Raw genomic sequence first — 21958 nt, forward strand, 5'->3', positions numbered from 1 at the left:
TCAAGAATCAATGACAGTAAATTTTTATTTTTGTCAAAGATTAGATTGAGCCGTATGTAAAAATTTTAGATATCAAAAAGAATCTTCCTCACTCTATTATAATTTTAAATAGAATTTATGCCTCCTCAAAATTTATTCCTCACACGATATTTTTGTCTACCTATACATATATAATCTAAGTGTGTCATGCACATATGCAACCTCTTTTTTCATAGTAAAATTTTCCACTGTTTTAGAATAATTATTTTGAGTCCTATTAGGGGACCTAGATTGTCTGTTGTACTGTTTTCACGCAGTTTTACACGTAGTTGACAATTTCGGCCATTGAAACATAATCCTATAGCCCTAATTAGGTCAGTTACTGCGTGCGTTAAATCTATTTTCCTTTTTATAGTTTACAATCTCAACCACTAATATTTAATCGGACGGTTGATAACAGTTACTGCGTGGGTTGAATCCATTTTCCCTTTTAATTACTGCCAAAAAAGGGTTTTACCATTCCACGTGAAGTCATAGAATAGAAACATGTGTGACTAAACAGAGTAGTGACAACTATTAAATTGCATCAACATTGCAAAACAAGTGTCATATCATATAGATGGAAAATTATGAAAACATCAAAAACCCCACAAACAAAAAACACCCTTTGGTTTAATCATACCAAAATTGGTTTCAATTGATGAAAAATTGAAATGGAAAGAAAGAGGCAAAGTAGAGTGAAGGAGTGGAAAAATTGTATTAATTATTGGTTTTGGTTAGTTGGTTATGTATGTACAATTTGGTGGCTTTTTTCATTTTTGTATCAATTTTTGCCAGCTACATTGATTGGATTTGAAGCTGTAGAATCACCTGGATTGAAGTTGAATAGTGAAGGGGTGAAAGCACTTCATCCTGTTGTTCTTGTGCCTGGTATTGTTACTGCTGGATTGGAACTTTGGGAAGGGAGACCTTGTGCTGATGGACTGTTTAGAAAACGTTTGTGGGGTGCCACTTTTCCTCAAATGCTTAAAAGGTTTGTGTGATGGATTCTCAATAGAAAGATTTGTACTTTAACTTTGTTTGTTTGGTTCTGCGGTGATAAAAATTGATTTTGACTGAATTGATTCTGATTGAAAATGAGTTGAAGTTAAATTGATTTATGTTTAGATATATTCGTGAAAAAAGTGATTTTTATCGATTTATGTTTAGATAGTTTGGTTAAGAATGGTTTTTGTGTGTGTATATATGACAATAAATTTGAGAATTGATTATATGTTACGGCGGAAACTAGAAGTATTAGCTTTTCGGTAGAATTGATTTTGGGAAAGGAAACGATTTGAAAGGTGGATGCAAAACAAAAAACTTTATGGTCAAGTCACGTTTGACTAACCGAAATGTGATTTGGAAGGTGCAAATGTGGAACCAAACATAGGCCGTAGTTAAAAATAGCGGTCTGCAACTGCAATTGGGACCACAATATAACAGTTTTAGAGGTCTCTGCAGTGGCATTGCAGCTGCAGCTATACTATAGCTGCATTGTGCGCATTTGCCTTTTCACGCCGCAGCTGGGAAGGCGACTGCAACTGCAATTTAAAACCATAAACCCTAAGTTATGAGTTATTGTAAATTAGTTATAGTTTTATTGTTCTTGAAATTTGGCGTGTCCTATAAGGAATATTGATTGAGTTTGGGACTTGGGAGTGTGTGTACATGTAATTGTCTGATTTGTCTTAGGCTAAGTTATTCAAGAATTGAGATCAGTTCGGATAAATGTTTTCTGTATGTACTTATAGAAGAGAAAAAATTGAAATCAACTTAAAGTAACTATGTAACTATGAGTATTTTCACTACTAGCTGCTCTAAATTGTAAGTTTAAAGTAGGTTCTCTAATAAGTTAAACACAAATTTTCCATCTTGATTTTTTCATAAGCACTCTGATATTACTTTATGAATAAACATCCTTAAACTAATAGAATAACTGAGAATATATAGGTAGGTATTAGGCACCGTTAACAACGATTGTCAATCACTATAGAAATTGCAGCCTATGCAGTCTCAATTGCATTGCAATTGTGGATTTGATGTTGCGGTTCAGAATGATTTTGCCCTGCTGTTAACATTTAGTACTGTTTGTGTTGGTATTAGGAGTGAGCGGAATCCGTCTATCTATTTTTCCACATACGCAGTTAATAGGAAATTTTTGGAGGCAGAGGAGAGAATCCGTCTGTCTATCTCTCTATCTCAAATACTTGTGAATGAGGGAGGGAGAGAATTCCCATTATATCATTCTAGATTTCTTGTTCTTTGATTCTGATCATGACGGTTTCTTACCTCTTGCCTACTAATAGTAACTAGTTAGTAACTAATCACTATAGTGTTCGAAGGGTTAATCAAGTTGATCCGTGAAAACAGATTTTACTTATTTTGTAGCATATGAATGAGAGATTCCCAACAACAATAATGTACATTAGTGTGTAAACTTTGCATCATTGACTTCTAGTAGTTAAAACCTTAGTTAAACTCGTATTGTTTTTCAAACTTGGCATGGCCAACCCGGAATTGTATTTGTGTTTGTGAGTGTCAGTGAAATAGTTTGATCTATCTAGCCGTAGTCACTAGAGATTTGAGATGTTTTTTACAAGTACTTGACTATCCGTTTTTTAGTTTTTATCCACTAGCTTAAGTTAAAATCAATTTTTGCATAAGCTCTCATGTTTTTTTACAAGTATTCAATTTTCATGATTGAAAATGAAATACTATTTCACTTGAGAAGCGCTAGATGTTTGTCGAACCAGCTTTTGTTGATTCTATTGATGTTACTATGAACTCAATCAATTCATTAATGAGTCGTTGTTTGTTTTTGTTTTTATGGTGGAATTTAGGCCTTTATGTTGGTTAGAGCATCTCTCTCTACATAATGAGACTGGTCTGGACCCACCAGGAATTCGAGTCAGGGCAGTTGCAGCTGACGATTTTGCTTCTGGTTATCAAGTTTGGGCGGTCTTAATAGAGAATTTGGCAAGAATTGGTTATGAAGGGAAGAATTTGCACATGGCTACCTACGACTGGAGATTGTCTTTCCAAAACACCGAGGTGTGTTGATATTTTTTTAAATGATTTTCAAAGCATTGTATTTGTTCTATAGTAAGAAAAAAAACTGAGCTTAGTTTCAATTAATTTGGTTTTAATTGAACAAAACAGATTCGAGACCAAAGTCTTAGTAGATTGAAAAGTAAAATTGAGCTTATGTTTGTAACAAATGGCTATAAGAAAGTGGTAGTTGTGCCTCAATCTATGGGGGCTATTTATTTTCTCCATTTCCTAAAATGGGTTGAGACACCTCCTCCCATGGGAGGTGGTGGTGGTCCAGGTTGGTGTGACAAGCATATCAAAGCAATCATGAATATCAGCCCGGAATTTCTCGGTGTTCCGAAGGCAGTTAGCAATATATTTTCAGCTGAAGGCAGTGATGCTGCATTTGTCAGGTTAGTCCTCGCAACAAAATCCTTCATTTCAATTTGTCTTCTTCATATGAAGTTTGAAGTTATAATTTGGAATTGTTGGAATCACATACATAAGATCCTGTTTGGATAACCAACTTAATAAAGTGCTAGTATAAGCCTTATTAAGTAAAAAGTGCTTATAGTATAAGTCCTATTAAATAAAAAGTGCTTATAGTATAAGCCTTATTAGTAAAAAAGCGCTTATAGTATAAGTATCACATAAGTATCATATAAGTGTTGATTTATAAGCTATTTCCATTACAAACGATAAAATAGTCAATTTTTATTAGTTACCCTAGAGAGGTTATGGGAGTAAGTTGAAAATAGCTTATGGACATGTCAAAAGCTGTTTTCATAAGCTCTCGATACAGTTTCATAAGTGCTAAGCGATAAGCTCAAATAAGCCAATCCTTATAATCTATAGGGATTTTAAATGTGAACTTCAACAAAATATTTTACAATAGTACATACAGATATCCAGTAAATCGAACATTGATAGATATAATTATTTTTATGAACTTGTGGCATCTTCTAAACTACAGAAAACTATAATTGACGATATATAAAAATCTGCTTACACCAATAAATGATCTTAAACCCTTTTTGTGCGTGTGATGGAGTGTTTCGCAATTTTTGCAGAGCCGTGACTTCTGGCGTTTTAAATTTCGATTACCTCGGACTTCAAACAGTTGAGCATGTCTTGCGGGTTTGTAGAACTTGGGATTCAATCATCTCATTGATGCCAAAGGGAGGTGAAACCATCTGGCGTGACTTGCATTGGGGTCCTAAAGAAGGGAATAAATATGAAAAGAGGGGACATGTGAAGTACTTTGTAAGTAACAACACTTATAGCTGCGCTGATATGCAAAACAGTCTCAACGTAAAAGAACCTATAAATTATGGAGGAATAAACTCTGTTAGCAAGGCCGTCTCACAGTTACTTGCTTCACTTCTTTCTACACTTGATTCAGAATCCGAGGTACCATAAAAAACTTTTTTTTTGTTTTAATCTGATACTCCCTCCGGTCCTTAATATAAGAAAAAATTAACTTTTGAGATACATTGAAATATTGATGTATCTAGTCTATGATATAGTCTAGATACATTAATATTTCAATGTATCTAAAAAGTGAACTTATATTAAGGACAAGAGGAAGTATCACTTACCAGTTTTTAGGATTAAACTTTGTGCTTCAATCATATCCAGCTTAGGCTTTTAAATAGGTTTTCAGGTCGTGTCATACTTTCAAAATGGCCTAAAATTTTAAAACGACAGATAATAATAGTACAGACTCAGGCCTAACATTTCAAATCTTAGCCTAGCTGAGCTCATTCTTATCCTTAATAACCTAGAATCAGCAGAGGCCAGATTTTAATTTCCCGGCTCAAAGTCCATGTACAGTTGAGCATCCATCCATGACTTAGTATGTATGCATTACTTGTTATATAAATGTACATTACTATAGTCCCCATGACCGTGAGCATAGCTTAGTTGGTTGGGTCATTGCATGTAATATGCAGGGACGGGGGTTCGAACCCTGGTATTCCCATTTATTCACTTTACAAGTGAAATTCTAGCCACTAGGCTACTTGACCAACCAAAAAAAAAAGTACATTACTGTAGATGTTTTATAAGGCATTCCATCATTGATTGAATCATATGCTAACCCCCTATTGTTCCATTCATGTTTATTGTTTCAGTTTCTGCAACATTATATGCATTTTGAAACAATAATGATTCACATAGTTCTTTTTTTTCTTCTTTTCTGCAGGATATTTTATCCAACCGTATTTCCACTACTTTTAACTTAACATGTGAGAATGAGATGCGTAGAGAATGCATCCCAAATGTTGGTAAAAGAAAGGCAACAGGAAGAACCGATCTTGATTTACATAATTTTGTGGCTCCGAAAATGATGAAACGTGCCGATGCTCATTTCTCTCACGGTATAGCAGATAACTTAGATGATCCTAAATACACACATTACAAATACTGGTCTAATCCACTTGAAACCAAGTAAGTATGTAGATTCATCAAACACTTTTAACAAGCTTTTCCTTAAAAGATTCTGAATTATTTTTAATTTATGACATTTATTTTCACAATTAGCGTAGTTATCTTTTATTTTTCTAATGAAGGTAATAATCATGTATAATACCTAGGAAGTAATGAGACACCAATACTAGTACGTTAGCAAATGTAGAAAATAGCAGTTTGTTTAAATTTTGCTACACTATAGTGTTCTATAGCTTCTAATATATAATATATTTGCCATTCAAAATAGTGTAGTACTGTAGTGCAAATCAATAGCGATTCGTTCAAATGACACGATGCTATAGTGATATAGTGCTGCTATTTGATAACACTGATACTACTTTTGATTATCCTATTTGATTCTATAGTTTGAAAACTAAATGTGAATTTCTGATTCAGACTTCCTGATGCTCCGAATATGGAAGTATACTGCCTATATGGTGTCGAAATTTCGACTGAAAGATCATACGTACCCAAGCTGTCCCTTTCTGACAAGTACAAGCATATTCCTTTCCAGATTAATAATTCATCTGATGTACAAAACGGAACTAAATTACAAAATGATGTTTATTTAGTAGATGGTGATGAGCGTGTGAATGTTGTAAGTTCAGGGTTCATGTGTGCCAAAGGATGGCGCAGAAGAACTCGGTTTAATCCTTCGAGCATGGCTACATATATAAGAGAGTATCAGCAGAAACAACGAGGTAGTGTTCTTGAAGTGAGAGGTCTAGAGAGCGGAGCACGTGTCAACAACATTATGGGAAACGTTGCATTGATTGAAGATATTTTACGAGTTGCTGCTGGAGCAACCGGTGCAAATATTGGAGGTGATAGGATATTTTCAGATATCGTGAGGATATCTGAGAGGATTAGTCTCAGACTATGATTATGTTCAATAGTTGGATTTTCTTGCACGGTGATACAAGGTATATAAGAAATCTACAAGGTTAATGCCGAAATCGAATATAAGCTGTTAAGATTTCTGAGATTCCTCCCCCCTACTTTGATGTTCTTGTTGGTAGGATTCAAGCACAGGCTAGATGCATCAACCTTGATCGTAGTCAAATGGTGTTTCAAATATAACGATAGGGACTTCGATATTATGAGGTGTGCAAGTCGCACATCGAAGAGTATAAGGATGCTCGTGGAGTATTAGAACTTAGTTGGCTTGGTTTTTTTTTTTTTTTTTTTTTTTTTTTTTTTTTTTTTATCTTTTTCTCCTATGATAGTTAGTTTTCAAATTAGAGTTCTTGAAGTGTTTGGATACTTATTATAGAAAGTCAAATATATAATATATGAAGCCTAAATTACACAAAATTAGTGTTGTTATATTTTTTTGGTACAAAAATTAGTGTTGTTATTACACCGTTGCAATTGAAGTAATCAACTACCTGGAATTGTACATTGTGTAAATCACAAGCTATCTATGTCTTTTGAAATTTTTTCAGGATTTGTATATGTTATGTAATGTACATAAACTTACAAATAATCTAATAAATTTTTTACTTTTGATTGAATGATTTATTTGTTCCTATGATATTTTTTAGATAAGCGAATGAAATCTATAGGGACAAAGAAGACTTCACCCCATTCTTTGCCGATAGCTCCTTATTATATTAATAAAATAGAAAAAAATATATATACAAAAATTGGAGGGACATAAAATCAGTTCCAACATCCAATGATGAGTATGTAAAATCAGTTTAGAAACAGTCACAAGGACTGGAACAAATATCAGTAACCACATAATCATACTCGAGAGGATGATACATACAATGTCAACACAATCGTAGAACAAAAAAGCGAACAACCCGAAATGGAAAGCTTAACAGTGGTGAATGAGTCGGCTGTTGACACAAAAAACTACCCAAGTACCAACTGCTCCCTGGAAAACTGGAGGAGAGACATGCCCCCCATCACCTTTGACGGAGCACAAAACCCTCGTGACAATCGAACCAGACGATGTAGATGCAAAACCAACGTCGTTATTGAAAAACACCCTTGACGAATTTAGGGAACCCAAATCCGAACGAGTTAAGCAAATAAGGCAAGATGACGACAAAGCACCTTCTGCCTACTCGACCCTCCCCTCCGGTAGCACTGAGCAACGACTTGCATAGATAAACCCAAACCTCACAACCGATGACAGATTGTGATGGCGAGGGCCAGAGAAGCTTTTGAGCAATGGAACATCGGAGAAGAGGAACAACAGTGGTGCTGAGAACGCTCTCATCACACCACTACTCTGTGTAGCTACATCACGATGATTGGGGTGAGAAGTAATAGTTTTAATAAACTTTAATAAAAGCTTAATTTCATTAAAAATAAATGAACAAAAAAAATTGTTTTGCATGGAACATAACAAAAGAATATAAAAATGAATATAAAAATCATTTACCAGAATTTCACCTTTTTAAAATGAAACTAAAAAAATTTGCCTACAAATCATTTACTTTTTTTTATGCAACATAACAAAAGAATATAAAAATGATACATATACAATTTGCATGTCACATCACTTTATTACAAATATATTAGAAGTGATTTATCTATGGCTTAGATATAATCACAATTTCAGGAAATTAACCCAAATTATAAAGAATATACTATGACCCTATATAGTAGTTATTGGTTAGAATATTAGGGAGGTGGCATCAGTAATCAATTCAGCAGCCAAGAACTTGTTTGCAGCCTCAGTCGGATGAAAACCATCCCAAAATACATGATCTGATGCATTAGGACATAATGGAAAGTTGAGGGCAACCTGATAACAACCCCACCTTGTTACAGAAGATCATTTGTAAGTATGATCCTTATCTTTGATTTATTACTTTTAATAAATATATAACTTAGAATGCTCATAAATTATTTTAAAATTAATTACACATAAATTTCTAAGTTGAATATAAAAGTCCTATGAAGCAAGCTTTTAAAATTATAAAACACTGATTTTGAAAAATTAGGTGTCAGGACCTTTTAAATCTGTTCGGTCGTTAACCGTTTTAAAATGATCTGTTGCTGTTGGTAATTCAAAGCAGTGCAACGTTTGAATTTTGAAACCAGTTCCTTTTACATTGCCTGTTCGTAACAACAGTCTTAATATGTCCTGGACAGAATGCATATTTTATGAACCATTGCATTTTTTAAACATAACTTTTTATTATAAGTTTTTTTCTAAAAGTTGTCTTGCTTCATGAACATTTTCTAAAGCCTCTATAAATATATTTGTGATCATTACAATCAATAACAACTTTCATATTCACTATATTTCTAAGTTATTAATATCACTTTTTCTCATAAACTTTCATACACATATCTTGTGAAACCTTGATTATATTTTCATATCCAAAAAGGTTTCTGAGCACTAAGATATATACATTATTAAAGGGATATTGATTTGATAACAGCCATACATAGTTTTCTTCATTGTAACTTTGTATTGTTACAAGTGTTGTTTAAGATAGTGGGGTGCTATCTTGTGTTGTATGAGAATTTCACCATAGGGTTTGGTGAAGATTCTTGTGGTTAAAGATAGTGGGGTGCTATCTTGTGTATGTTAGAAAGATTGTTAGGGGGTCTTGGGGTAAGATTGCTTGTAACAAAGATTCTAACATAGTGAATTCCTTCGCGGGGTGTGAAGGGAGTGGACGTACCGATAGGGGAACCACTATAATTCTCTTGTGTCGCTTTTCTCTTTCCCTTTTCTCTTTTATTTTTCAGCATATTGTTATTACCATCATCATAACTTTCAAGAAAAATAAAAGGAATCCAAAACATCTCTAAAATAACCAAAAAGTCTTAAAACCTAATTCATCCACCCTATTAGGTTGCACTCTTAAACTTACATATATTAAGCATAACGTACCTATATAAGAGCATCGGATACCTAAGAGTACCTTCGAGGATTATAGTAAGTTAGTAACATAAGGGGTTGCTAACGAGAGTCACCGGTACATTTTTTAAGAACCTTAAATAGTATGTTTTTATAAAAAAATTATGAAAATGTGTTAAGAACAAGATCGGAGAAAGTCGATGACTCGACCCACCGTGACTATGACCGGCATAGTGTGCAAACTGTCTCGACCCTAATTGTGTATGTCAGTTTAAACATTAATATTCAAGTACGAAAAGATGATTGGTGTTAGAGACATGAGTCGGGTGGGTTATTTTCGGTTAAATCGGCCTATTTGGTTCTTGAAGATAGAGCTAGGCTTCATAGAACTCTCTCGGGGACTGTTTTCGTTAATCTCGCAATGGTTTGGGATTCATGGGCTGCATCCAAAGTGATTGTCTTTTCGTGACAACTCCTTCAGAATAGGGTTCCAACTCGGTAAAACCTTTGTCGGTGGAGGGTGACGGTAGGATCAGATACCTTGATCGAGTACCAGAGGATGAAGAAATTGAAGATGCTGCTGAAGACGAGAATGAAAAATACCCGATAACTGTCAATTTATTTACTATTTTTGTATCTTCGATTAAATGCATCTGTTTTTATTTTGTAGTTGTGTAGATATTTGAATCAATGATACCCTCAACAATGGGTGTATATATATGTTAAAAAAATAATAAAAGAATCACTACATAGTAACTAGCATTATAAGATCATATTATTGAATAATAATAACAGTGGGAAGATTACAAAAGTGTTTTATTAGGGTAATACGAGGGACATTACAATAGGAGTCAAACGATCCATCACCACTTTGTTTGTAGCCTCCGTGGGATGCAAACTATCCCAAAATACATATCTTGACGCATTAACACACGTTCCTATGGACATTGGATTACATATTTTTGCAGCTTCTAGCACGCCTGTCCCACAACATGCCTTCCTTGCTTCAAAAAATCCTACAGTTGTAATAATTAATTCCACAGAGAGAAACAAATTAACAATCTTAGTTATTAACAAGTCATAAATAAAATAATTTCTAGGTTTAGAATTTTGTACCATAATCAGTAGGTCTGGTGATAAGTTCATAAAGAGGTTGAAAAGTATCAAATATGACCAATTTGAGGCCAGGAAGCATATTTTGCAACTTCTTTGAAGTGATGTCAAGTTTTCCATTGAAATCAATAGCTACTTTGTTTATGTTTTCCACACATGTATTTTGGAAGCCAAAAAAACTGATAATTATTGGCAAACAACCTATCGGAGGTAATGATGCTACACCGACCTTCCTTGCTCCCGATTCATATAAATTCTGTCACAAACATGATTGGAAATACAAAATAAAATCAACTAATTTTTCAAGCTAGAAAGAAATATATATTTTGTTTTCATCTATTTCTCGTAGTTGATGGGAGAATTTAAATGTGTTGTGTATTTTTTTTTTTTTTTTTTACGAGCAAGATATTTTACGAACGAACAAGATATTTAACAGTTGGAAAAATAGTAAATTTTTTCTTTATATATCTATATTTACCTTTACAATTGCATAGCAGGTTTTCTATGGCAAAGATATTGAGAGTGACTTACCCGAATGAAATTTGTATAAGATTCCAAAAGAATGTTTGAGAATTGGTATGGAGTATAAATCTTTTCTTGCACTGGATTCATGTAGTAATTGAGTACAAAATCTACGCTTCCAGCAACAAGAATATAAGCAGCACCACTTAAAATTGATGTTGCATTTGCCTGGCCTACTATTTTAACTAATTTGTTCTGACAGTCTTTGAAATACTCCAGTTGTTGGCTTAGTGAAACCACATGCTACACAAAAAAAAAAAAAAAAAATCACTATTATATATATTCATGTCAGCTAACATAAAGTAAAAACAAAAATTAAAAATAGAGGGGGGGGTGAGAATTTATATATTTACATTTAGCTTGGCTGTGGAATCAAGGTAACCAGAGGCCGCTGAGGCAAAATTAGCACCGTTTAAGATGTTGTTTTCTTCGAAATTTAAATTTAGATAAGCTGGTTGGTAAGAGGAAAATCCAATAAGTTCGGCTGCAGTGAATAAATATATATATATGAATCAAATACTGATAGGAGAAGAAAAGTTAAATGTAAATAAAAAAAAATGAATAGGTTATTTTGCCCCTATTAAATTGTAACTATCGATGAACTGCATCCATGATTTTAACAATTCAACAATTTCCATTCTTACAATGACGCAATTTGTCGATCAAAACAGGATAGTATAAATTTAGTCTAATCATCATTATTACCTAATTAAACAATAAAAAGTTATAAATTTAGACGCACACATCCATTTTTTTTAATAAGTAAAAGTTGTATCATAAAGAGTATATATGATTATGATACTCATCCCTTACGATTCAAAAATAATCCTGGATTTAGACGCATTCTTGCATACTCCATATTAGGAAAAAGATTCAGTTTGAATGAAAATTTAGAGTGAAAGAAAACTCACATGCCAAATCGACAACAAGTTTTCCATTTGAGAATCTTCCCGTTGGAGAGTGATTTAAAAAATCTCTTCCATATGGAAAGAAATTTGATTTAACTTCTGTAAAAAGATTATTGTTGTTTCCGACATCAACAACTGAGTCACCGAATATAAAAAGTGCAGGAACAATAGGTTCCCCTTTAGTTAAATTGATAATAGTTAAAAAAAGAACGAAAAGAAAATAGGCCATGAATTCTTGTGTGGGATTTTGTAGCTAGAGTTTGTTAATGTGTTGTGATGTTGTGTTTGCTACTCTTCGTAGCATTTGTTTATATAATGCATCAAGCACCTCTCCTTCTCCCAATAAACTTCATTGCTTCTGTTATAATTGAATTCATCAAGCAAGTTGTTATGTTTCAACCTCTTCATAGCTTTATTAATAATGATGCATCAAGCACCTCTCCTTCTTTTAATAAATAACTGCCTCTGCTTCTCACAATAAATTTCATTTCTTCTGATAGGAGATTAATTAATGGTATATGGTGAACAAAGAAAGAAAATTAAGTAAACTAGCATAGTCGCAGCGAAAGAATACAACAAGTCATACAAGTATTACTTTAAAATAGACAATATTTCAATTGTTAAAGACCATAAAGTCCTTGTCTGGAAGAAGCTGTGTTCAAATTTCTTGTTTTAAGCTTTGGTTTTAAGAAAAATTTTTAGATTGAGTTAATTGGAACTTTAATTTTAGATCGGTGTTTTGGGGGTTAAGGCTCTCGGTCTAGTTTAGAGACGTTTTTGGAGTTTTCTATCTACGAGTTCATTGTATTTTTATTTTTCTTTTGGGACTTAGTACTTCTTGTACTCCCATTTATGGATTTCTCATTGGTGTCCCGAGGGTTTGGTTGTTCGCCAATTCAAGTGGTACGTGTGTATTTTTTCGCTCCTATTTATGTAATTATATTTATTGATATTCCTGGCACACAGTGGACAGATGTTGATCAAGGTGTATCAACACTTGTCTGTTGTAAACAGATGTTGTTACCGGTGCGCCAACACTTGTCTATAAACAGACTACTTAACATAAAACAATAAAAACAATAAAGTAAATAACACACAAGAGTTGTTAACCCGGTTCAGCCTAAAGCCTACTCTGGGGGATACCAATCCAGGAATGAAGTCCACTATCAGCAGTATTACTTCGAAGCTAAACTCACCCGTTTACAACTTCTCACTTAATCACTACCCAATGACACTTCTACCTAGGAACTCCTAGATATGAGACCCCGTCCCAATTCCCACCTTAACAACACAGACAGCGTTGTTATAAACCTCAACGATTACAACAGGTGGAGACACACTCCTATGAAACTAGGATTCACTCTTGCTTAAAAGCTTGCGAGCAAACCACACAACACACTAGAACAATCTTCGTACTTCAAAGCTTAGGAGAAGTTCACATTTACAACTCAATAACACTCAGGTCCTAAGCTTGCATCAATGAGACACAAGAAAGGCTCACAATCAACACTCTAAAATCCCTAAAAACACACGCTTTGTAAGACACGATTTTAGATGCTTGAAACCATATGCTTGCCTTCGTATTTATAGTAGTAGAACGACTTGGGCTTCAAGACAAAATTAGGGCTTTTAGAATTGCAGCAGCAGTGATATATTTCTGAAAATAATAGTTATATTTTTGAAACGCAAAAATATATTTTCCAAAAATATAATACCTTTGGAAAATAAAACTAGGGTTTGGCTGCCTCCTGAAACACATTAAACACGTGCGCCTTCCTCTGTAAGAAACCTTGAAACAATTCTTCAAAAGATTGAGTAGAAAATAATAACCGCTAGCTGGCGCGCACAGATACACAGACAGGTGTTGTTCCAAAGTGTACCAACATTTGTCACAACACTTGGGGTCAGCACATATGTCTCAACACTTGGCTAAAATATGTTTTTGCAAAATGTAGCCAGTCATACAAAAACCCAACATTTATCATTCAGGAAGAAGAAAAAAAATAGAACACAACAGAATAGTATGAAAATGTTACATATAATTTATTAGAAACACCTGACAAATGATTCATCTATGCAACTTGCCTATTTTAGATAGAGCATAACAGAAGAATATGAAAACGTTACATATAATTTGTCTCATCAATTTAATATGAAAACGTTACATATAATTTGTCTCATCAATTTATTACAAATACCTGACAAGTAATCTATCTATGGATCAGAAAACGTTACATATTGCAAAGTATGTACGAGTATGACTCAAGATAGAAGTGTTTTGTTAGGTTATAAGGGAGATGTCCTTAGCAATCAATTCAGCCACCAAAAACTTGTTTTCAGCTTCGGTGGTATGAAAACCATCGCGGAAATATAGGCGCAAGATAGATTGGTGTAGCAACATTAACTCCAATAGGTTGCTTGCCTAGGATCATCCATTTCTATGGATTTGATGATAACGACAAATGTGTAGGCAAAATAAACAATGTTGCTATTTATTTTAATCCAAAGCTCAACTCAACATCTGTCAACTTGCAAAAAATGCAACATAGCCTAAAATTGGTTATCCTTGACCTACACATTTGTTGCTATCACCAAATCCATAGAAATGAAAGATCTTAGGCAAGCAACCTATTGCAGTTAATGTTGCTAAACCAATCTATCTTGCACCTATATTTCTGCGATGGTTTTCATCCCACGGAAGCTGCAAACAAGTTTTTGGCGGCTGAATTGATTGCTAAGAACATCTCCCTTATATCCTAACAAAATTGTTCTATCTTGGGTCATACTCGTACATACTTTGCAATATGGATAATTTTCTAAATTACTTCCAGCACAAATATATATAGCACTAGATATTATTGATGCTGCATTTGATCGCCCTGCGTATCCATTGAAAGCGTTTGCTACATCCATAGAATAAAAAATATCATCAGGAAACATCAAGTTCATGTGACAACTATTTGCAATCTGGTTCTACTAAAGAAAGTCGAAACATAAAATTTGCTACTAAAGACAACTGAAACACAAAGAATTGATTCATTATTTTTTTTGACAGAAAAAAAGTATAGACGCACTCTATGCAATCTGATTTCAAAGGACGAAACGAAACCTTATTTTTTTTTTTGTGTTCTATCTTACAGCATGGGATGAATGAGGGAGTGGGAAACCTCACGTAAATTTCATTTATGATTAAAGAGTTACTCTTGAAGTCATCGGTTCTATTCGGCGGTGGTGGCTTTGATTTTAATTTCTTTCCACTCATTTTGGATTTTTCCTTTTATTACTCATGCTTGCTCCACTAGCCTCAAACCCCAGGTGGGTGCGAACTACTAGAGGCCCGCCCAGCTAGCTTGTCCATAGTTTAGTTTACCCCAACAGGCAGGGTATCAACTAGTGATAATGGAAAGACTTGAGACTACTATTGTGCTAACGACTGGGCGAGCTTCGGGACATTACTACCACGACAACTATCGACCCGAGCCCAAAGAAGGAAAAGAAATCCCAGTCAAACATGACTGTTCTAGGCAGGCCACCCACCTTTGAATGGTGTTGGTCCTACTGGCCGCGAATGGATTCACCTCTACCCTCGGGGCACGTCGGAACCACATGAGTTCACTAGGGTGGAGCACAGTCCGCCAAAGTGTTGAATTCGCCACTGGGGAATTCACACGAAAAGGAACGAAGAATTGTCGACGAAAAGCCAAGGCCTTTTGACACGGGATCACCAGATCTCATCTGGACTCCACATACTTACATGAAAATTTTGTCAAGATCCTTACGGCGTAGATCCGGATGATTGATGGAAGAAACACCAAACATATCCCAAACTTCTCGCTCCCACCGGCCAGCTGATTGAAATAGATTGACTACCGGAGATATTCGGGAGTGACATTCGTAACTTAATGTTATGTTCACGTTCACGCGGTTATATTATATATTAAAATCATTTCGTAAGGGATTTGGTAAGGGATCGTTAGATATTTACCTTGGAGTATCATTTGTCCATTAAAATCAGCAGGATCAAATTTGGTAGTCCAACTCCCTCTTGCTTTTAACATTCTGAATAAAGCAATCAAAAATTAGAATGAACAAAACTAAGAAAATACAAATTTTAGGATACCTTCCAGCAATTATAAGTTAGTATGGTACAAAAAATAAAATACAAATTTTAGGATTGATATCATATTAATTATGTTAAAACTATGATAGCATCATTCTTAATTTGCCAACAGTTCCATCAATTGTTTCAAAACTCAAATCCACATACATAACCAGAAAAAAGTGAAAAACATTGGTTTTGTGTTTTTGTGTTCTGAATTCTAAAGGAGGTTTTTCTTTGTTAGCAGGTTGTGATGTTCTGTGTTTAAAACAGAATTGACAGGGGAAAGCATTAAACCATTGATGCCTGAATCTACTAAAAATTCATTTAGAATGTCCTGCATGCAAATTAAGAAAATAATGTTTTGGTGGAGAAATTAGCATTGAGGCCAAGGAAAAATATGAACAATTGAAGCTTCCAACATGGGAAATCAAATTAGAAGAAATAAATTCACCAATGTAAAGAAAGTTCTTGCTCTGATCTAAAAGACGATAGGATCGATATCATACCAATCATGTTAAAGGATCGATAGGATCGATATCTAGGGTAGCTTATTCGTTTAGTAGAGGAAGTTTGTTTGGAAAGGTAGAACCTGTCTTTGTTGCTGTTTGCGGTTCTGTTTGCTGTTAGCTCCTCTTCACAGCTAGCTTTATATAATGCATCAACTCAACAAGCACCTCTCCTTCTACCAATAAATTTCATTTCTTGTGAATCTGATGGGAGATTAATGGCAGACGGTGAAAAAAGGAAATCAATTAAATTAAGCATATTAGCGCAAGAATACAACAAGTCATATAAGGAGAAGTGGTCCTAGTAATCAAGAGTTTGGTTGAGCTGTAAGTAAAGTTTAACCAAGAATTGTTTCTTATATATAGAAACCAAACTCGGCGTTCTAAAAAAAAAAAAAACTCGGCATTCTAAGAAAAATTATCCTATAATGAGAGTTCATTAACCGTTTGAGTCCAATTCCTGTTGGGTCATGAGGGGGTTCGGGGATCATCACATCGGGTCTTGAACAACTGTACAAGTGAATTTGACACCACACTCTAACCCAAAACCTTAAGGTGTTAGGTTTATGGGTCTCTCACTTATAAACCATTCAACATTCACTGTTTCATCCGATGTGGGACTCAACTCACACTTGAAATACCAACAATTACATAGTTAAATCGATAATATGTTTTGTATATATAGGGATAATTTATTTTCTCGTATCATAAATCTATCTCAACATTTGGTAGCTATATAGACATTTACATGCAAGGGTTGGGGTTCAAATCCAGAGTATCCCACTAATCAACATTTAAGGTGTGTGAGTCTAAACACTACATTACTTGATTAAAAAATTAAAAGAATAACTTATCCCCTAGCATATTTCTAGAATATTCAATTGTAATTAAATTAATATCCAATATAGAAATTGTAAATTTGTGTGAATAGTTGAATGTCTAGATAGAGTACACATTGTATTTATAATAGAAATAGAATCGATCAGAATTTTTCCAGTGAGCATAGGTGATCAGTTGGCAGGAACATTGCATGTTATTGCAGGGAATTCAAGGCAAATTTTCCCGACACTTCCACTTATTCACCTTAAAAAGGTGAAATTATAGTCACTGAACTACTTAAAAAGAAAAAAAAATCAATCACAATTAATGCCAATCAAACATAATTGATATGACAATTAGTAAATGGTAACATTTGATTTCTATTTGATTTTAACACTCTCCCCTCAAGCTATAACTTATTATTTTTTAGATTTGTTATAAAAAAACACATTAGCCACCATTAATATAATCCATATGTGAAAAAAGAGTCACCACCGGATTGATCGGCAGTGGAAAGAGAAATAAGCACATATATGATCCATATGCGGAAAAAGAGACGCCGTCAAATTTATAACCGGTGGGAAGATAAGTTGCCTAAAATAAAATCTAGGTATTGTGCACCGAAACCAAACACCGAGACTAGATTTAAAACCAGTGGGTTGAGGGAACGCCCGAGAGGACGACGGATGTGGTGACAACCGAAATTGATTTTAACATCATAAATTGTATAGTGAATTTTTTTTGAAACATAAATTGCATGGTGATTTGTTTTCTTGCATGTAGAATAAAACCTCCATGTCTATCAATATTTTCATATTTTATCTGTGTTAATATAATATCAAGAGTCTATTGAAAAGCACCCTATATCGTTTGTACCCGTCGACATTAGCGAGTTTTTCCCAGGCAAATGGTGTTTGCCCTCTCACTACTACCCTTAGAGCTGTCAAATAAACTCCACTTAATAAGTCCACCCTACATCGTAATAGTAGGGTTACATTGTTGAGAAAAAGAGAGCTTTCATAGACTCTTTGAGAATATGTCTCTAATCTTGTTGATTATCTATTAGAATTTTGAAGTGTTAGGAAACATGGTAGTCAAAATTGGGATTATAATCATATTATCGTGTACGATTTTATGATTTTGTTGGAATATGTGTTGTTCTCGACTCCGATGCTATTGAATCTATAAGGTTTATATTAGCACTCACTTAGGTGCTAAAGGTACATATGCAAATCACTTTAGTCCTTGAACTAGGGTAGGGATATGGCCCAGGATCTATAACATATTACCCAAACCCCTCACCACTAGGCAAAACCTAGTGGCTTTGGTGTTATGAATTTTGATGAAATGCAACTATGGTGTTATGTTTAGTTAGATGATTATTAATTTAAATTTATAAACGCATTTTAAGTGTGATTTAAGGGTTACTTTGTAAAGCTTATGCATTTTTTGTTCTTATTAATTGCGGAAGGTTTAAGGGGACTGATCAAGAGAGCGCTGGATCTTAATCTCTTCAAGGTTTTGAGGCTAGTCGTCAAAATGTGATTATTTCTCATCTAAAGTATGTTGACGATACTTTGTGAGTCAGTAAAAGCTTCTGTAGAAAATATTTGGACCTTGAAGAAGGCTATCCTTTGAAGATTTTAGATCGTTTTGGGTGTCGGGTGAATCTCTCAAAGAGTTGTTTAAGGAAGGGAGGTGGGTAAATGTGGCTCCAGAGTTAATGAAGCTGACATCTATTTTTCTCAATTGTATAGTAGGTTCGATTTCTTTTTTATATCTAGTTCTATACTGGTGGGGGAGAATCCCCGGAGTATGCATGTCTACTTGGGAGCCGATGTAAGATTCACATCGAAAAAAATTGGGTATGTGGGGAAATAAGTTTGTTAGTTTGGTTGGTCGTATTGTGCTCCTATACTTGGTTCTAAATGCGATTTCAATCTTGTACCTTTCGAATCTTAAAATGTGTTCAAGTTTGGAAGAAAAGTACACCAAATACAGATAGTTTTAAAGTTTTTATTTGGCGTTAAAGGTTCTCTCTCTCTCGCCTCCTTCACATGAAAATTATTTTAACAAAAATTTATTGTGTCGCTATATCACTCACATCTTTTTTAGAGACTGAATTGGAGATCAATTTTAGCGATAGAAAACTTGGTCGCTAATGGGCTTTATAATTCAAATTCATAAACCTATGTTTTTTTTTTTACTTGCAAAAACCCACTTTTTTTTCTTGCAACACTTTAAAAACAAATTGCAACTTTGTTTTTACCCTTATCACCTTCACTTTCGAAATTCCCTCGTCTCACATCCACTTTTCAAATTGTCTCCCTTTCCAGCAGAAGAAAATGAAATTCAATATTGACTTTTCAATTGCATCCTACAACAAATTCACCATAAACCCTAGAACATATTCCTCCCACTTAGAATGCTTATCCACCAAGGGGTGTTGTTGATTTGGCATGCGGTTATTTGCATGCTTTGACTGCCGTGGAATGAAAGACATTTTAGGCGATAGTAATTTCCCAATAGGTCATTTTTTATAGGATCCAATTGGATTTTTGAAAATGGCTCTTGTCAAAAAAAGGTTAAAGCACCATGATGGCTAGTACTAAACAAACTAATTCAATTCAACCTTACTACCTCAAACATACATTAAGTTAAGTCAAACTCAATGAAAACAAATACCAAGCCTAATTGTAGGTCAGTTTTTTTTCCTTTGATAATGGAGTAGGTCAAATTTAATCACAAGTAAACATAAAAATCACATTTACTCGTTATCAAAAATAAATAAAAGGAAAAGTTATCTATATATCCACATATTTTCCCAATTTTTCTATACTAGCTCATCATGTACGTCTTTGAAACTCAGCATTGTGAATGCAAACCCCTAAACAATGACACAAGAAGTACTAAAAATATTATTAGATCAATTTTTATTTTTTACTAAAGTTGTTGTATTTCATGCCGGTACTAGCATCTACACCTAGGCAACGTAGGTACCGTACCTGCACCTGGACAATGTAGCAGAGTTTTCGCCGACGTCCGTCAACGGCCAACCCACTAGAGGCATCCTCTTCGAGCTTTTCGCCAATGTGACTACCAGAACCAACTAGAACTTTCGTCCTCTCTGCACCAGCAAAATTAGAAAATAAACAGTACATGACCAGAGAGTATACAGAAATTAGAAAACCGAACAGGGGCAGCAACAATCATCTTAGCATACATTCACCTGGGTTCCATATCCACGACGCCTTGGCAGACTTATTCAGGAATCAAATCCACCAGTCCACCACCATAACCCCAACAGCACCAATAACACCATTTTCAAAATTGCAAGAGCTTCGTTTGTGGACTGTGGTAAGTACAAAATTGCAAGAAATTGGTTGTTTTTCGTGTGTGGACTGTGGTTTTAGGGTTTCACGTTTTTCGTTTTTCGTTTGGAAACTTCTTCGAAATTGCAAGAGCTTCACGAAATTTGTGTATAGGGTTTATTTGGTGGTGCGATTTTCTGGAATTAGGGATCTGGTAAGTGCTGTTTTTTTTTAAAAACATTTGGTATACTGGATTTAGGCTTAGGGTTTTCTAAATGTGGATGTGGATTTATTATTAATGTAACTAAATTCTAGACTTTATTTCCAATTGTCAAATAGATTTTGTATTAAATTGTTAATATCTAATTTCTATATTTAAGAACTTAATTATTGATTAAATTTGAATCTTGTAACAACTTACTTTTAATTTATCCACTTAATATTTTCAGATTCCACAAACTAAAATGAGATATATATTAAAAAACGGTTTCCTCAGCATAAGGTGTGCCAAGATCGACTACAAATGTTTACAATGAATCAAGTACAAACAATAAACAAATCATACAAGGTCCAAACAAAGAAACGGATCAGACCACCAGCTATGGTAGTTGGAGATTAAAATCCACTTAATATCAATTTAGCGGCCGCAAAATCTTTTTTTTGAAATTTTTTTTCCGCCTAATATGTGGGACGCCTGTTTTTAATTTAACAAAAAAAATTGCTGCCTAAAACTTGTGGCGCCCTTGAAACCGCCTCAAATTCCACAATTTGAAAAAAAAATTCCCGCCTATATTTTGCGGCGGCTTGGAACCTCCGCTAATTGATTTGTTTAAATTTTTCCTAACACTTTTTTGCGTCGGTTAAAAACCGCCACTAAAGCCAAATACCCAAAAAAAAATATAGACTTTAAGTACAAAACTCCAAAGCACTAAAGTAATCCACCTGTATGACTATCTTCCTATACAATACAAATGATCTACCCTCCATTCATATAGTAGACAATGAGAATTTTGCTTCTTGGCCAACACCCACTTCCATGAAACATATTTTATCTTTTGCACAATGTCTTCAATCCCCACCGTTACATTGGAAAAAATCCTTTCATTCCTGGTCTTCCATAATGTCCAAATCACCGCATATCATACCATCAAAACTCCCTTGCGACCAAACTTTCCTTTGCGTAAAGGTACAAAAGGAAACTCTCAAATAAAGAAAATATATAGTGTTCGACAATACAATGAAAAAGTCAAACCACCTTTAGACTCTATTCCAAACTTCTCGCGCAATTGGACATGACACAAAAATATGATTTTCCGTTTCCAAAAAAT

The 21958-nt window shown here is 34.3% G+C and overlaps 3 protein-coding genes across 9 annotated transcripts; 1 reads left to right on the forward strand and 2 right to left on the reverse strand.

Moving 5' to 3' along the window:
* The first annotated feature begins 497 nt into the window (after positions 1-497).
* On the forward strand, positions 498-7034 carry LOC123881556 (putative phospholipid:diacylglycerol acyltransferase 2). Its single transcript, XM_045930269.1, has 6 exons — positions 498-1012; positions 2862-3072; positions 3181-3464; positions 4122-4461; positions 5255-5499; positions 5917-7034. The coding sequence occupies exons 1-6, from the start codon at positions 693-695 to the stop codon at positions 6401-6403; spliced, it is 1887 nt and encodes a 628-aa protein (XP_045786225.1). The 5' UTR covers positions 498-692; the 3' UTR covers positions 6404-7034.
* A 3125-nt stretch (positions 7035-10159) lies between these two features.
* On the reverse strand, positions 10160-12212 carry LOC123922183 (GDSL esterase/lipase At5g22810-like). Its single transcript, XM_045974928.1, has 5 exons — positions 11896-12212; positions 11338-11468; positions 10994-11227; positions 10466-10718; positions 10160-10365 (listed from the first exon to the last, which is right to left on the reverse strand). Exons 1-5 carry the CDS (start codon positions 12119-12121, stop codon positions 10169-10171), a joined length of 1041 nt encoding a protein of 346 aa, XP_045830884.1. The 5' UTR covers positions 12122-12212; the 3' UTR covers positions 10160-10168.
* A 1748-nt stretch (positions 12213-13960) lies between these two features.
* Positions 13961-20911, reverse strand: LOC123920079. 7 transcript variants are annotated; one of them, XR_006813412.1, is made up of 5 exons: positions 20549-20910; positions 20325-20446; positions 16501-16704; positions 15878-15951; positions 13966-14795 (listed from the first exon to the last, which is right to left on the reverse strand). XR_006813412.1 is itself a non-coding variant. In XM_045972213.1 (4 exons), exons 2-4 carry the CDS (start codon positions 20387-20389, stop codon positions 14560-14562), a joined length of 375 nt encoding a protein of 124 aa, XP_045828169.1. In that variant the 5' UTR covers positions 20390-20446; positions 20549-20911; the 3' UTR covers positions 13961-14559. The 7 variants fall into 7 exon arrangements, 3 of the variants coding, with proteins under 3 accessions (XP_045828169.1, XP_045828168.1, XP_045828167.1); XR_006813413.1 differs by having other exon boundaries at positions 20543-20910; XM_045972213.1 differs by lacking the exon at positions 16501-16704 and having other exon boundaries at positions 13961-14795; positions 20549-20911.
* Positions 20912-21958: the final 1047 nt, after the last annotated feature.

The sequence above is a fragment of the Trifolium pratense genome, linkage group LG4, assembly GCF_020283565.1.
Source record: "Trifolium pratense cultivar HEN17-A07 linkage group LG4, ARS_RC_1.1, whole genome shotgun sequence".
In the NCBI taxonomy this organism is placed as follows: domain Eukaryota; kingdom Viridiplantae; phylum Streptophyta; class Magnoliopsida; order Fabales; family Fabaceae; genus Trifolium; species Trifolium pratense.